At 41.6% G+C, this 16,152-nt stretch overlaps 2 protein-coding genes across 2 annotated transcripts; one reads left to right on the forward strand and one right to left on the reverse strand.

Moving 5' to 3' along the window:
* Positions 1–564: 564 nt before the first annotated feature.
* Positions 565–7,550, reverse strand: isg20l2 (interferon stimulated exonuclease gene 20-like 2). Its single transcript, XM_071910137.2, has 4 exons — positions 7,497–7,550; positions 6,094–6,968; positions 3,608–3,808; positions 565–2,176 (listed from the first exon to the last, which is right to left on the reverse strand). The coding sequence occupies exons 2-4, from the start codon at positions 6,805–6,807 to the stop codon at positions 2,063–2,065; spliced, it is 1,029 nt and encodes a 342-aa protein (XP_071766238.1). The 5' UTR covers positions 6,808–6,968; positions 7,497–7,550; the 3' UTR covers positions 565–2,062.
* A 451-nt stretch (positions 7,551–8,001) lies between these two features.
* Positions 8,002–15,941, forward strand: mettl25b (methyltransferase like 25B). Its single transcript, XM_071910136.2, has 8 exons — positions 8,002–8,341; positions 8,985–9,103; positions 10,058–10,274; positions 10,404–10,466; positions 11,340–11,477; positions 12,051–12,877; positions 13,780–13,964; positions 15,400–15,941. The coding sequence occupies exons 1-8, from the start codon at positions 8,240–8,242 to the stop codon at positions 15,498–15,500; spliced, it is 1,752 nt and encodes a 583-aa protein (XP_071766237.2). The 5' UTR covers positions 8,002–8,239; the 3' UTR covers positions 15,501–15,941.
* Positions 15,942–16,152: the final 211 nt, after the last annotated feature.

The raw sequence follows: 16,152 nt of genomic DNA on the forward strand, positions 1-16,152 counted from the left end.
ACATATTCATATCTTAAGAGATTCAGAAGGCAGTATTTGTGCTGGCAGAAAGCAACATCCACAACAATGCTCAAGTAATCAGTCAACTAATCTGACTTTTGGACTTTCTAGATTTTTCTTTTGGAAGCGCTATGTGTAGCATTTTGTTTCTCACAATTAGGACAGTTCCCATAAACCCTGCTGCTTCCTGACAGAAAGAGGGTTGGTGCTGCTGCCCCCCCCTCCTCCTCCTCCTCCCCCTCTCCTCCTCCTCCTCCTCCTCCTCCTCCCCCTCTCCTCCTCCTCCTCCTCCCTGGCATCGCTCCATTTGTTTCAAAGATCAAGACAGATCAGAGCCTACAGCAGCCCTTGAGCAGATAAACTAACGTGAAGATGGAATAAAGTGGACTGGAATAAAGTTGTGCATTGCTTGCAAAGTAAAATGCTTCCTGTTTTGTGCCATAAAGCAATCCAGCAGATTTCCTTCCAAATCCAATGTAAACACACAATGTAAACAAATGTCTTCTAGCCGACGGTCTCTTTTGTTTACAGTAATTATACTAATGCCACAAAATGAATGTGGTAATGATTTATTGATGTTAAAATGCTACATGTACCACTTTTACATTTTGACAACTGAACTTCATTGAGATTGCATAGATATAGATAGAACTGGCATGAACTGATACTCAGTAAATATAAATAAGTGTCTCCATATTCCAAAATACAGTAACTGGAAACAGGCTCAGATAACTGGACAGTGGTGTTGTCAGCCCTTACTGAGAGTAGCAATTTTACTGAGATCTGTGAGAAGAGATTATGATAAATGTATGGAGAAAGGTATTAATTATGATGCTATTACAACAACAAAGAAATTCATTGTTCAAAATGGAAAAAAATCAAGAGCATCTTGTCACAATTTTTCATGTGCATGACAAGGAAATGACATGCTATCACAAAGTCTGCATTGATAGGTAATGAATAATTTAGCTCCTCAAGTAGCAATACAGGTGTCAGATCCAGAATTTCTTTATTAGCCTGCTAACTGTTGAGCTGCTGATTTGATTGACATTGATTGACAAAACACACATGAAGCCTTGTGAAACCTCTCTCTTATCACTTGTGTGAAATTAATCATTTTACCCTTTTAAAAGCAATTTCTTTCATGTATGAGATCATGGTTAAAATCGATTTAGACCTTGTTACATTAAAAAAAAAAATCTATTTTGCTAAATAGTAAACATGCAAATTATGGGTCAATGTTTAAAATGTCTTTCCCATATAAAACAGGAGCTGTCTAGAGAAATGTCTCTAGACAGACCGCATATCATTCATCCCAGTTTCAATGAAGTACTAGTATAGTTATAAGTATATACTGTATATAAGTATACTATACTTATATCGCTTGAGGGAAAACATGACTGCCCCCTTGTGGCAGGAGCACCATCTGAATATAATGCAAACCCTGAGATAGAAGACAACTGTTTTAAAACTGAGGCTCACAGTCTGACCCGACAGTTACTTCTGGGAGTAACAGGGTTCCTACACAGATTCAATTTCAAAATTCACACACTTTTTCCAGACCTTCATTTCCTGATTTGATTTGAAGATCTTGCCCCCACTAACTCTGCCATATCAACCTATTATAGATGAAGATTATTCTTCATAGCAACAAATAAGTGAGATGGCAGGGATCTAAAACCACAGAAAATGTTTAGTCTTAAGTATTTTTCCATACTTTTCCAAACTTTTTTGTGCAATTTCCAAATTCATCAAGACCTGGAAGTCACCAAATTATTTTTTCCATACAGTTCCAGACCTGTGTAGCAACCCTGGAGTAATATTCTTCTCCCATGGTGACATTACAGTTTTAAATGTCAGCCAATTTGCTGACGCTCTTATGCAGAGCGACTTACAGTGAGTGAGCAGGTCGGGGTTCAACAAGACAAAAACCTGTAACCTCTCAGTTAGCAGGCAGTCTCTCTAACCAATAAGACACCGCGAAACCATGTAACCCGCCTGCCACACCGAATGTCCGTATCATCTTGCAGTTTATTACCACGTTGTCTCTCTGAAACCGGCACTAACTGGCCTGCGATTTGGAGGCTAAACTCCTCTCCCACTCCGCCTCCACCACTCTGTACAGCTCCATGGTGGCTTTGGCGTCCTCCACAGAAGAGTGGCCCTTCTTCCCAGTCTGAGGACACAAAAGGAGAAATGACTCATCAACATGGAGGTGTCATTTTTAAATCGTCAGGTCAACATAACACAGGGTTCCCACATCATTTCACTGAGGAAATTCCAAAGCTTTTCCATGACTTCTCCATGACCCCTTTTCAAATTTCCATAACCATATTTGAATGAAACTGAATTACATTGTAACCATCAATTACACTAACTTTAACTTTTCTTTTTCCACTTTACAATCAAGGATTATAATACTAGTTTAACTCTTGTCAACAAAAATCAGTCAGCAGCCAACAATATTTTCCTCCAACAGAGAGCCAGACAGCTTTTTGTGACATTTGACAGTATTCAAGAAAAATATCCTCGACTTCACAAATAAAATTGTATGATTTTTCCACAACTTTTCTCCCTTTTATTATGTTCCATAACTTCTCCAGGCCTGGAAAATATAATGACTTATCCAGGTTTTCCAGGAGTGGGGGGAATCCTGATAACATTTTTCAGCCATAACATCGGTCCTTGTCCATGTGCAATCATGACTCAAGTGTGTGCAGGTTTTCAGCAGCTGACTCCACTGATCACCTCCTCCCTCTCTGGTTCAAAGTGTGTTCATCAGTGAAATCAGTTGTATCGTAGCGTTTGGGAAAACCTGGGCCGTGTTCGGAACGGGATACGACTCACTATACACGCTACATGCAACAAGTAACTCTATGACACATGTAGCATGTTTAGTATGTTAGTATTCCATCGCAAATACGGCGCTGCAGACGCTTTGGCCTCGATGGCAACTGAGAACCACTGGGCAATATGTGCACAATAAGTGAATAACTAATATTTTGTATCATCAGTCTTAGCACTGGGTATCGGAAATTGATCACTATCAGTACTGTTCCAATTTTGGTACGGATATCATTTTAAGGCAGCGGTTCTCAACTACGTCCCACTGAGGCCCAAGAGTCTGCAGGTTTTCATTCCAACCAAACACTACACCAGCTGATTTCAATTATTAGTCCCTCTTTTCTGATTGGAGCTGTGCTAATTAGTGAAATCAGCTGCTGTAGTGATTGGTTGGAAGGAAAACCTACATATTCTTGTTGTTGTTGTTGTCAACCACTGTTTTAAAAGTCTTGAAGTTTCAAAATGTTGGATTCTTACAATGAAAACCAATCCTCTTTTTGTTTAAGAGCATTTGCACTCAGGAAATCAATCGAGTGCGGTCTGCTTCTATCTAGAATAGATGTCATGTAGAAATGATACAAAAAATAATTTGACCTTTTCTAACATGAAACATACTTTTGCTCACCAAAGGCAGCAAAAGAGGTATTGTTTTAGAATTATGTAAAAATGGAAGTATTAGAATCGTTTGTCTGTATAATTTTCCCATGCCCTGCTGTGTATTTTCATTATCCAATAATTTAAGTGCCAGATATGTTTCTCCTACCTGGATGTCCCGGTTGAATATGGCCTTGGTGAGTCTCTTCAGCGAGGCGCACTCTGTCTGGGGGAAGCCGGCCTTCTGGTTGAGCAGCGGGATGCGGGAGGTGTCTCTGGTCAGGGCGGCGGGGTGGACGTAGCCCAGGACCTTGAAGTCGTTGTGGACGGCGTGGCCAATCACCACCTTCCCCACCAGCAGCCTCAGTATCTACCGACAGATCAGCACTTTACTCACCGAGATCGCATTACTAGACTGACCAGTTTAATTGAATGTTGTTGACTAGTGAATGTGTTATAGTGTTCCACCATTATGGGGTTTTGAAGGCCAACACCAGTATTTTTAGACTCATGTGGCCGAGAGCCAATATCTGTGCCGATATTCCAATTTATTTTTAAATTTGATAATTTTAAGGCAAAAAAAATTATCCCTCAGATTTTTCTTCTTGTCAGGGTGGAAAAGCCTCTGAAACAGCATTTAGAGCATCACGGGACACTAAAACTCTCCACTGAAACCCAGACTGATGAAATGATTTTAGTGTCAGCAGCTCTTTAAGGCAGAGTGTCCCACCACACCTAGTCAATGGTAGGGAAACTCTGAAATATAAATATATTGTGCAAAGAAAATAAAATTGCACTGCAAGTGTAAAAGACTGTTTCTCTGTAGCTGTGGTCAGGAGGAACCTCCATCATATCGGCAGTGGACAACATGACTGGCTGATATCCGATATTAATATATAATAACAGGCCAATATCAGCAAACCCATATATCGGTCTAACCCTAATGTGTTGTATGTTAACAACTGTAGCAAAACAAAGTTTACAAAGTGTGTCACATTCAAGACAAACAAAAATAGAAACAAGGTTACAAGTAAGCACTAGTGGAAAGAGAGACATTACGTAACAGCATGTCTGCAGAAACAGTCCACTTTTGGATACGATGCACACAACTTTCGGTACTGGCCTTGCAAACTTAATTTCTCTTGAGATAATAAATCATACTGTAGCTTTTACATATGGAGATCTGGTAATTTTAGATCTGTGATGACGGAGATGACTTGCAGAAGCTTTTAAAGTCCCCTTACATATTGAAAAACTTCAAACAGATCAGTGTTTTAAAAAGGCAAAATAGAACAAACAGGTCCCGATTCACCTGCTGCACACCTGAGCCTCATTTTGATCTGACTTGTGATTGGCTGAGATCATTCTCAAATCACTTTTTCAGATGTTTCTCCAACTTTTCTCTCTGCTGCTTCTTATTTCTCTATCTAGCACTTATCTATCATTCATGACTACGTTTACATGGACAGCAATAATCCGATATCAAATCAATTAAGACAATAATCTGAATAAGAAACTGCCATGTAAACAGCAGATTACTTTAACCCAAATAAGGTCATAGTTGGAGTAAGCAGAATCGCATTAAGACACGTGGAGTATTCTGATTTTAGATTAAATTATTGAAGGGCATTTTAGACTGTAAACACCTGAATCCAATCCATCTGCTTAACGACGCTCGCTCTGCCTTCCAGAGGTTGTGAACTTGTTTACAGACGAAAAAGACGACTGACTGCAGAGAAAATAAGTCCCAGCATTTTTGTGGTGAGGCAGAAACTGTCCCCATGCTCAGGATTTTGAGGGAAATGGATACCATGAAGTTTTCAACAAACTCTTAAACTGTCCGTGTCTCCAGTGATTCTCCTTTGTCCTGTTAATCAGACTTTGCTCCGCAGCATGTAAACAGGAATATGAATGGAAATCAGAATATTGTCTTATTTAGAATAAGGCTAATAGTCAGATTATCGCTGTCCATGTAAATGTAGTCAGTTGTCGTCGATGTTGTCCTGTGCTCCAAAATTAAAATAAGACCCAAATTTTTTAGTCACCTCAGTCTCCATTTATTTTGATTTTGACCAGGCAAATTAAAGTGGTGCCTTAGTATTTTGAGTTTGACTCTATTGATTTCCTTTAGAAGACACTAGTCAGGATGTAGGAGAGGTGTGTCTTTACTGTCATTTTGATTAACCAGAAAAACGGCATTTTAGCATTATTATTGCTCCTCATTCTCCATCAGCTTGCAGATAGCAGGATCTGTTCTTCTGATGAGGAATGCTAACATTGCAAACAAGCCTCCTTGCATTCAACGCACTGCATTTCCTTCTGTTACTTCCTGTTTGCTACGTTATGGGGCAATTGAACGTGCCCCAAATGTTTCTGACTGGTGTGATGAAAAAAAATATCACCTTCAACTTTTCTCTCTGCTGCTTCTGATTTCTCTATCTATCCTTCATGATCATTCAAGGATATCTGTTGCATCTATTGTCAGGGTGTTGTCTTTGACCCTTGCTCTCTTATTACTGACAGTTTGTAATGTGATGTTGGTCACTGTCAGTGGAGGTAATAAATGTGACAGACAAGGTAAATAAGACAACAAACACGACAGTATAATCAAATCATTTCTGCAGGTACAAACGCCCCCGTCCTGCCGTTCCTCACCTCCTTCCTGGCCTCAGTGTACGGCGTGGCCTTCACCAGGTCGCTCCAGCGGATGCCGCTCCAGCGGGTGCGGTAGTCGGTAACAGGCACACAGGGCTTGATGAACTTGTCGTACACCACGTCTCCTTCATACGACACTATACTGCAGCGTGCCAGCTGACTGACGCGCCCTTTGGGGCCGGTGCCCACCATCTCACAGTCGATAGCAAGGTACTTAGTGGGGTTTCCGACTGATTTTGAACCACTAGGGAGAGCGGCAGTGGGTTTATGGCTGTTTGATACTGAGGAGCCGGTGGTGGTGCTGGTGGTTGATTTTGCGATGATCGGTTTGTGTGACCGTTCGAGGTTGCCTGCGTTGGACACAGTGACAGTCAGGGATGCAGAGCTGTTGGTGGATGCTGAGGGCTTGGAGCCGGAGTTCGTAGCACCGGTTCTGCTGGGTGCATGAGGTGGATTTCTGTTGTGTGTGGCAGTGGGAGGCGGCGGATGCTTCGCTCCATTTTGCCAAGGAGTTTGGTCGCGGTGACTGTGCCCCTGTTTGGACTGTCCCTTTTTGTGGTTGTGTTTGTTCTGTTTTCCTTTCAGGTAGCCCCTTCGCTCCAAGAATCGCCTCTTCTTAAGAAACTGTTTGTGTCTATTATTTCCATTTTCTGATGGAACTTTCTTTAGTGTGCTCTCATCAGAAGGGCCTAAATTGATCATGATGCCCGACATGGTTATGGCCCTCCAGCTCAGGCCACATGCAATGTTCAATCAAAGCACTATCAAACAAAAATGTCCATGTAGATCCGCTTGTTTTGACTGCCTCAGCAACTGTACAGCCTTTTTAGTCCAATTTGAATTTGTCATCAGCAGGAACAGTTGGACTGCATCACCTGCAAGGCAATCAAAAAGCAAATGTCAACAAATCTTGTCTATGGTTAGAACTGAGTTACACAATATAACAGAACAGAGCAGAATAGAATAGAACAGAACAGAACAGAATAGAATAGAATAACATACAGCAGAATAGACTTATGTGATATACGTTAGCTGAAGAACAACAGACGTTACTGTAAATTTGGCTAACAAGCTAGCTGAACAGTGACAATGTACCGGCAAGATAAAAAATACGCAGCTGGAACCTTCTAATTATCTTTTAATTTAAAACCTAACATTAGGTCTGACTTTTATTTATGACATTACCGTTAACTAGCTTTGACGTTAATTCTAACTGGCTAACGTTAGCTAATTAGCTCGCTAACGCTATCTGAAGTGTGCTATGCTAATATTGTTGATGGCTGAGTATTATAATTTAACAAATTCGGCTTAACGTTTTTGTGAATATAGTTTGGCTAACACCGATACATTCCCCATTAGGAAATCCGTCTGAAAATAACTTAAACTGAAATATAAAATCAGACCTGTAACAGAACTCCATGCGTCTGTTTTCTTGGTCACAAACTCTCAACTTCCGGGGCAAACGTCGTAAGGGCTTCAGAACAGATGCTGCCTTCCCGTGCGGGCAGAAATTACCAATTTGGGGCACAGTAACGATTAAACAAACTGGTAAATATAATACGACTGGGATAGTCGGAGGTTTCTGATACCCGACTTGGCGTTTTGGGGACGGAGGCCATGGTATCTGTGACAACATTTGATGGCGAAAGTAGCGTATTGCCACATAAGTGACTTAAAACCTAAATTACATGCCCAATGCACTTTTTTTCACTTCATTCTCCCGCTGCTTGATTTCTAAAATGAAAGAACAGCTACCAAAGATATTTTTGTTACAGGGTCCATTTTGTTATTATGTCCATCCAAAAGCACTTGAATGTGAGACAAGTTGTATTTACGACGCGGAAGCTGAAATGTAGGAGCTTACGAGGAGCACTTGAAGGCATCAACATCCTACACGTGAAAGTTACTAGCTAGCTAGCAGCTAAACGCAGCCAAATTGAGCAGGGCTAAAATGTGAGAAGCAGGGGGTTAACGTTGATTTTTCTAACTCGTGCTCGCCCTACAATTGCATATGATCAGATATTTATCTAGGTTTTCTAGACACAATCGTCCTGGCAGCAAAAGATAACGTAGTAACAGCGTTACATGTTAGCATATCTAACTTTCCAGTCTCATCCAGTGAAGCTATCAACAACAAGATGTCGAGATGTTTACACCAAGCCTTTCAGCAGAGCAGCAGAGGAAGCTGGCGGAAAAACTCACCACCTTTCTGTCTAATTACAAGCACATATCCGACTCCTACATAATTGTACGTAACTGAAGTTTTACAGGTTACAGGTTGATAGAGAGGGTTTTGTTGTTTTCTTGTGTTTTAAGAATAGGCTACAAGCTACTTGACTGCGCTGTTGCGTCAGGGCAACTGTAATGTTAGTAAGATTTTGATCCAGGCAGGGATTCAGGAAAGAAGAATTGCATTGAGCCATTATTTTTAGCCTGGTTATAAGCAGTGGATTCCAACCAGGTTCCTTAGAGAGCCATGTGTATGCAGCTTTTTCCAACCTGTATATTTTTGGGTTGAGAGTAGGGATGGGACAATAATCGGTATTACTATATATCGCGGTACAAAACTATAACTGTTAGAACCCCTGTAATACATTGTTATGTTCATTTTGCTGACTGAGTTTAAGTGGATGCAGACCAGTAGCACTTTATTTGAGATGCATTTGACTTTATTGTAGATGCTGCTATTTTATTTGTGTTGTTTTTGGTCAAGATAATCATACTATGAAATTTTTTGAGTTGAGAACCACCGTTTAAAGGCATTGAAAGGAATGAAGAACCTCTACACACATGGCTCTCTATGGGACATGGTTAGAGAACAATGGGTTGTAGCATCTTCATGTCCCATCGACTTGTAGTTTTAGGATTGTTTCTGTGTTGTTCCCCTACAGGAGTTCTTCACTGAAGATCTGTGGGACACTTTACCCATCAGCTGGCAGCCGGTGCTGCGCGACCTGTCGTATCCGCAGATCGCAGACCTGTTATTGGATGCTACACAGCGGGACAGAAGGTACTGGGGTTTTTTATGAAGCACTTTCAAAAACTCCCTTACAAAGAGCTTTACAAATGAGTAAAAACAAATAAAAGCAGAAAAAAATCAGTAGCAAAAGCAATGAAAGCTTGGGGAGAAGTATAAATGCAAGACAAGAAACAAAAGTAAACGATAAAAGGAGGTCAAAACAATAAAATTTCATCTAACAGGAACCTGCCCGACGACCTTAGGCTGCGATCTGGTTCATAAGGGGTTAAAAGATCTATAATATTAACTTGGTGCCAGACCCATCTCTGCCTTAAATGTGATCACTAAAGTTAATTCTGAAATAAACAGGCTACCAATGTAGAGATGCTAAAAACATGAGGATGTGATCTTGCCTGGTAGTCTGATTAGATTCCGGCAGAGGTGTGACCAAGTCAACTTTGCTCGAGTCCCAAGTCAGTCTCAAGTCTTGAGGCACAAGTCTCCAGTCAAGTCTCAAGTCTAAATGTAGAACAGCAAGTCAAGTCAGAACAAATCAAGAGTCCAGTATCAATTTAAATATCTAGGACTTTTCAATGCAATATGGTTTTAATAGGATAAAAACTTGGTAAGAGCATCATGAGTTTGATTTCTATAATCAGTTTCAACTTCAATAAATTCAATCATTCCATACAAATTCAGAAAACAGAATTTAAATTCAGTCGTCTGCTGGAACAAATCTCATCACTTTCAATCTAAGTCATTTACACAAACACAAGATCTCAAGTCAAGACTTTAGAAACCTTTTCAAGTCAGAGTCAAGTCCCAAGTCACCATAACCCAAGTCAAGTCAAGTCTCAAGTCTTCTCTTCATGCATCAAGTCAGGTCTGAAGCAATTAAAATTGTCCAGAGTCCCCACCTCTGGATTCCGGTAATCGGATTAGAATTCAATTTAGTGTCCTTGGCCTTCACAATAAAACTTAACCATAGATATCTTGTCCTCACAGATATCCGGCGGTTTGGCCTCTTTCCCTCTTGGCTTTCCGCACCGCAGCGCACGGGTTGGCGTTTCCCCGAGCGAGCCGGCGGGAGCGCAGCGGGGAAGAAGGCGCGGTGAAGCCCGAGGAGTTCCTGGATAACCAGAGTCAGAGCTCGCTGCTGGGGCACATCTTCAGGAAACACGTCAAACCCAAGAAACAGCACGAGATTCGCAAGCTGGGCACGGTACAGGATTGTTCATTTGCTACGGTCGCTGCTTTTCAAATTGAACCACATTAAGAAGGTTTTTAGTGGTGTGGTGGACTTGTTCATCTGTATTTAATAATGTTCTAAATCTGCCATTTTTATTCCCAGTTGGTAAAACAACTTTGTGACCAGACTGACTGCAGGACTGTGGTGGATGTGGGATCTGGACAGGTATCGTTGTTCGACTGTGCTGTTTCAAGATATTGAGGTCGAAATCATCTGTGCCTTAGACTTGGGCCGATACTCGAGAATATCACAATATTTTCTGCTGTATTGAATATACCATATTTTTAACTTATGAACCTATAATCTGCTAGTGGTAGGATAGTAAAAAAACTAAAATAATTATCATTGTAGTGAATTTTTTTTAATTTTATTTCAAGTGGGTTCCTTTTCCACAATCAGTTTTCCTGGAAATAGCAGGAATGAGCAAATTATACCAAATGGGCATTATTTCCTCCAATGCTTGAATAGTAAGATCAAATGTCTAGGCTATTAATAATAATAATAATAACAACAATAATAATTATTATTATTAGCCTTGAAATTTGATGTAATTTAGAAGAAATAAAGCACAAAAAAAGAAAACACAGGAAAAACGGCCACCCCCGGCAATAATACTGTGTATCGCAATATTTTGGCGGGACACCATCACAATATTACATTTTGGCCCAAGCCTGCTGTGCCTCCTTATTTTTGGCATGTAGTCTCATAGCCTTGTATTTAACACTCATCTACTTCAGTATACAGCTGTAAATGCCATATTAGAAGTACTCTTCCTTGTGTTTATGGTGCATCTATCCTGCATGGATACTGCACACAGTTGGTTTCTTTTATATTATTACAGTAGAACCAAGTAATGGAAAGGAAAAGTCTGTTGGCTCTCAACCAGCTAGTTAGAAGACAATTCCTTGCAACCTTTGAAAAAAATAACATTCAGAGGAGCATTTAGCCAAAAAGCAGCAGTAACTCAGCAAGCATACAGTAAACATTGGGACTTCTACAATGGCTACATCTGCAGTCTCCTCTCATTTGCTCCAACAGGGCCATCTGACTCGTTTCCTGTCATTTGGCCTTGGACTTTCTGTCACGGGAATTGAGGCTGATCACGCATTGGTTGCTATGGCGTCCAAGTTTGATGGACAGTTACTATGGACCTTGGAGAAGGAAAAGCAGAAAAAGGTCAGTGCTTTGCTGAACATAGAACATATTGTAGCGCAAAAGTTTGTTTTCAAAGACCTGGAAGTTGTCAAAATCACTTTCCTAAACCATATATTTCATCCCTGAAAGGTTCCTAAAGGCCTAACATTAAAGTGAAGGTGCAGGATTTTTAGAAGTCTAGCCTACTGAGCTCTAACCAAGGTCCCTCCTAAGACACTTCAAGTTTTCATGACAGTTTTTGTTTCTTTTTGTTATTAGCGTTTACTTACCACCAGTGTCAGAAATGATTTTTTTTTGCTTTTGTACATTTTTTCATAGAAATGCCTGTTTTCAGTGCTATTCTGTGTATAGAATCAAGTGCTGTGTGTTAATTTAAAACTTGCTCACTCACTTAATACAATGGATCAAGTTTGTAATTCATCATGAAGTGCAACAGACCTCAATATAACCAAGGCTTTCAAAAGTTATCGGCCAGTGTAGCGGGACAACGACAAATTGTACCAACATTTGGTATTTGGCAGATATTAATTTCAGACCCTGCATATTGTACCCTGCGAATTGTGATTGATTTTTGTTGTTTTTTCTTCTTTCCAGAATAGCTCCTCTCAGCTCTCAGTATCTGGACCTTCTCCTCGCCATGTGGCCGGTTGGGTAAACCCCAAGGCATCATGGGAGGTCTTCATCAAGCAGCTCAGCAGTGCTGAATGTGTTAGCGAAGGGACTGGACCCAGTAAGAAGAGGCTGCGGGGTTCTGGGCAGCAGGGAGAACCTTACGCGCTGCAGGCTGGTTCCACAGACTCCGATGCTCTCCGGACAGTAAATCCCTCACCGGACTTTGAATCGGCAGCGCAGCACCAGTCCAGCAAGAATGAGTCTGGAAAGGAGTCGTCATCACCCAAAAACTGTTGCCCGTGTGTCCAGCCTGTCTGTCAGGAGGGTGTTTGCCCTGCGGAAGACGGCCAACCAGGCTTTCCAGACTTCTTCCTGACCGGTCTCCACGCCTGCGGTGACCTCAGCGCCACCCTCCTCCGCCACTTTGTCAGCTGCCCGCATGTACGCGGCATCACCTCCGTGGCCTGCTGCTACATGAAAATCACCACCAAAGAAAACCCCTCCCCACCCGGACTGGTAGAACCTCCCGTTCCGCCGACGCCAGACCGCATAACGGTTCCCTCGGAGTTTGGCTACCCGATGAGCTCCTGGGTACGGGGGTTGCCGGGACACCAGCTGTCCTATAAGGCGCGAGAGGGGGCGTGTCATGCCATGGAGGACTACATACGGAGGCTGAGGGAGGAGAGCGGGTTGCTTAGGATACACTGTTACCGGGCAACGCTGGAGACGATTGTAAGGGGAGCGAGGCCGGAGCTGCGCAGGGCAGGAATCCAGACCATAAAGAAAGCCCACTTACTGCCTTTTACAGAGTGAGTGACTCGCTTTCAGACTTTTACAGGTCTGTCAAGTCTGGAAATATATGGAAAATATATTTGATCATTTCCAGGTCTGGAAAAGTGCAGGAATTGGGACAAAAAGCCTAGAAAAGTATGCAAGGTTATGGAGTTTGAAAATTTGCTTTCCAGGCCTGGAAAAGGTTTTGAAAAGGGGCGGGGGCATCTGACAAAATAATCATTTAATTATTATTATTCGTCAACAACCCTGTCAAACCCCAGCAGATAGATTATGGTCATTTTGTGCTGTGGGACAGTAAATTCTTACTAATTGCACCTTTTGATACTTGGTTATTTGAGCTATTATATTTAGCTGACAGATTCCACTCTTTGGATCTTTTGTTCATTGGTCAAAAAAGTGAATAGAATAGAACTTTATTGTCCCGCCAAGGCAGGAAAACAAATTTTCGGTCTCACCAATTAAAACACAACATCACATCCACGTACATCACATGAATAAAAACAAATCACATCAATAAAACAAACACATCACATCAGTGAAGTTGAGAAAGTAAAACAACAAAACAATGAAACAATGACATAAGCTATGAAACAGCCAGTAAAACAACGCTAAAGAAAAACACCCTCAAACATTAAAACAGACTGTGGTGAGACACAGGGTCAGCAACAGAGCCACGCCCCTGAAGACATGTAGATTTTTTCAATAAATTTTGTTACACTGAAATGTTGAATAATAGTATGTTCTTGATTATAGATTATTTGAAATGAATAAAAACAGTCAATAGCTGCAGCCCTAATGCTTCTTCCAACTGCTAGTGAGTGACATAATAGTGAAATCAAGCAAATCTCATTTTTCTGGAGACCCATGGACCCCACTAATGTGTCCCTCTCCCTCCATCCATGTTCCCCCCCCCCAGGTACGCCCGTCTGGGTCTGGCCCGGGTCGGCCTGCCCGCCGGTCTGCCCCTGGACCCGGAGCGGGCGGAGGCCATGCTGCAGCAGCAGGGCAGGGTGGTGGTCTACTTCAGCCTGGCTCTGCTGCTGGCTCCGCTGGTGGAGACGCTGGTGCTGCTGGACAGGATGATCTACCTGCAGGAGAACGGTGAGGCGACGGACAACAATGACAGGAATTTAACATTTTCTCCATTTCTCACAGGATACACTGTGCTTTAGTATCAGGATTACTACAGTTTTGAGATGTCATGATACTAGAATTTTGATTTCAAGTCCAATGCTACGTTTATAAATTTGATGCTTTCTTTTTCTAATGCTCCCGCTAAATAAAACAGTTATGAACATGGTGCTTTCAAGGCAGGAATCTTAACATTTTTTGCCCACCAGGATCCAAAAACTCAACAGCCCCATTCAGTTTTACCAGTCTAACCAACTAGATTTTTGAAGTGCAGTAGGACCTATAAGACCTCTGTAGACTCTGATAAGTACTTTATCCACTTGAGTGCCTTGGACCTCCTTTTTTATTTTTGAAGACTTCAATCCCTGTCACCAAAGAGCACCAGTGGAAGATACCAGAGACACCTAAGTAGCGCTCCTCTTCTCCTTCTGTTCACTAGGACCTATAAGTGATTGATGGTTGCCTTCCAAGGTGGCTGGTAGGGAAGAGTAAGGGTGTGATCAGACTTGCAGTTCATTTTCTTTGGTCTGGACCATAGGTGAAAAGTTTACTTTGCTGCATTTTTGTGGGTTTTTTTTTTTTAGGTTTGTTTACACTGCCAAATTACAAGGGAACCAGAGCTCGTAAACATAAGTCACATGATTCTTGTAAGTAAGTAAGTAAGTAAGTAAAGTTTATTTATATAGCACCTTTCACAGAACAAAGTCACAAAGTGCTTCACAGGAGTAAAATAGTTAAAATAAGACCACAATAAAAACAATAAAAAACAATAAAATAGAAACAATAAAACATAAAAACAAAGTACATAAAAACACACAGAAATACAGACACAAGAGGCTAGACAAAGGCCAGTCTGAACAGATGAGTCTTCAGCTGCTTTTTAAAAGTGTCAACAGAGACCGCAGATCTTAAGTCCAGTGGAAGAGCGTTCCATAGTTTAGGTGCCACAATTTCAAAGGCTTGATCACCTTTTGTTTTGAGCCTAGAGCGAGGGACAACCAGTAAGTTGTCTCCTTACACTCATGCACATAATACTTTTCGGGGTTGCTTCCTGTACTTGGTTTGGATTCTGTTCCCACTCCTAACACACTGCAGTTCTCTTGGAAAAGGACAGACTCGTATTTTCAGGTGTCTCGGTGCCGTTATTTGGTGCCGCCCAGGTTTGAATGGCGTTGTTCTCACCTGGACGAACAAACTGAACTGAAGGAGGAAACGCTGCAGAGTTCAGTTAAACCGCTCCAGACATGCTTTGTTTGAACGCACCCTTACCTACCCGCCAGAGCCAGGATTTACCAGGAATTTGCTGGTGGCTGGAGTTAATTTCTCAACCTGGGTGCTTCATGATGTGTTCAGTCGATCGAATCGGTGTGTTTTCAGCTCTAACTCGTGCCTCTCCTCTCTGCAGGTGTGGAGAGTCAGCTGGTTCCTCTCTTCGACCCCGACTTCTCTCCCAGAAACTTTGTGCTGGTGGCGCTGAAGCCCCATGTGGACAGAGAAGGACAATGAACAGTTTCATTTCAAAATGAGTTTTGCACTATTTGGTGAGTGGGGAAAAAAGTCACACAAAGTTTTCAAAATGAACGATGACACAAATTTCTAACAAAATCTGCTACTTTTTTTTATTATTATCTAGAAGATAACCTAGGTCTTATGAGTAGGAGTGATGTATTGGATCACTGGATACTGGATTCTGGTTCCTGCCTTGATAAACTTGGACCACATCTCATCCATTAAGTGTGACACTATCTGAAGATGTGGTTTTGTTGACACCAGATGGTGCTGTTTCATAGCACCTCACACTGGTTATCACACACTGCCTGCATAATAACCAAGAGTTGTGATTGTGGCTTTGGTTTCCATTGCCAACATACGTGTTTTCTCTTGTTTTTAATGTAAATGTCTGTGTCCCTTTTGTTGCCTTGTAAATCTCTTTGGGACAAACAATAAAGAATACCAATGCTTTTAATTGTGCAGTCTCTTCATCCTGGTGTCAGTGTTGGCTTGTCTGTCAGAACATGCGAAACAGACAGACAGACAAGCGAGTGTTTAGAGTTCATCACAAGCCTAAGTCTCCAGACTTCAGCCAGAGAGGCCGGCTCAGTTTTTAGTTTGTCAGCATCATACATTGTGTTAGATCTTTCTGGAGGCTTCTGTTCAA

Source organism: Centroberyx gerrardi, chromosome 12, assembly GCF_048128805.1.
Source record: "Centroberyx gerrardi isolate f3 chromosome 12, fCenGer3.hap1.cur.20231027, whole genome shotgun sequence".
Lineage (NCBI taxonomy): Eukaryota > Metazoa > Chordata > Actinopteri > Beryciformes > Berycidae > Centroberyx > Centroberyx gerrardi.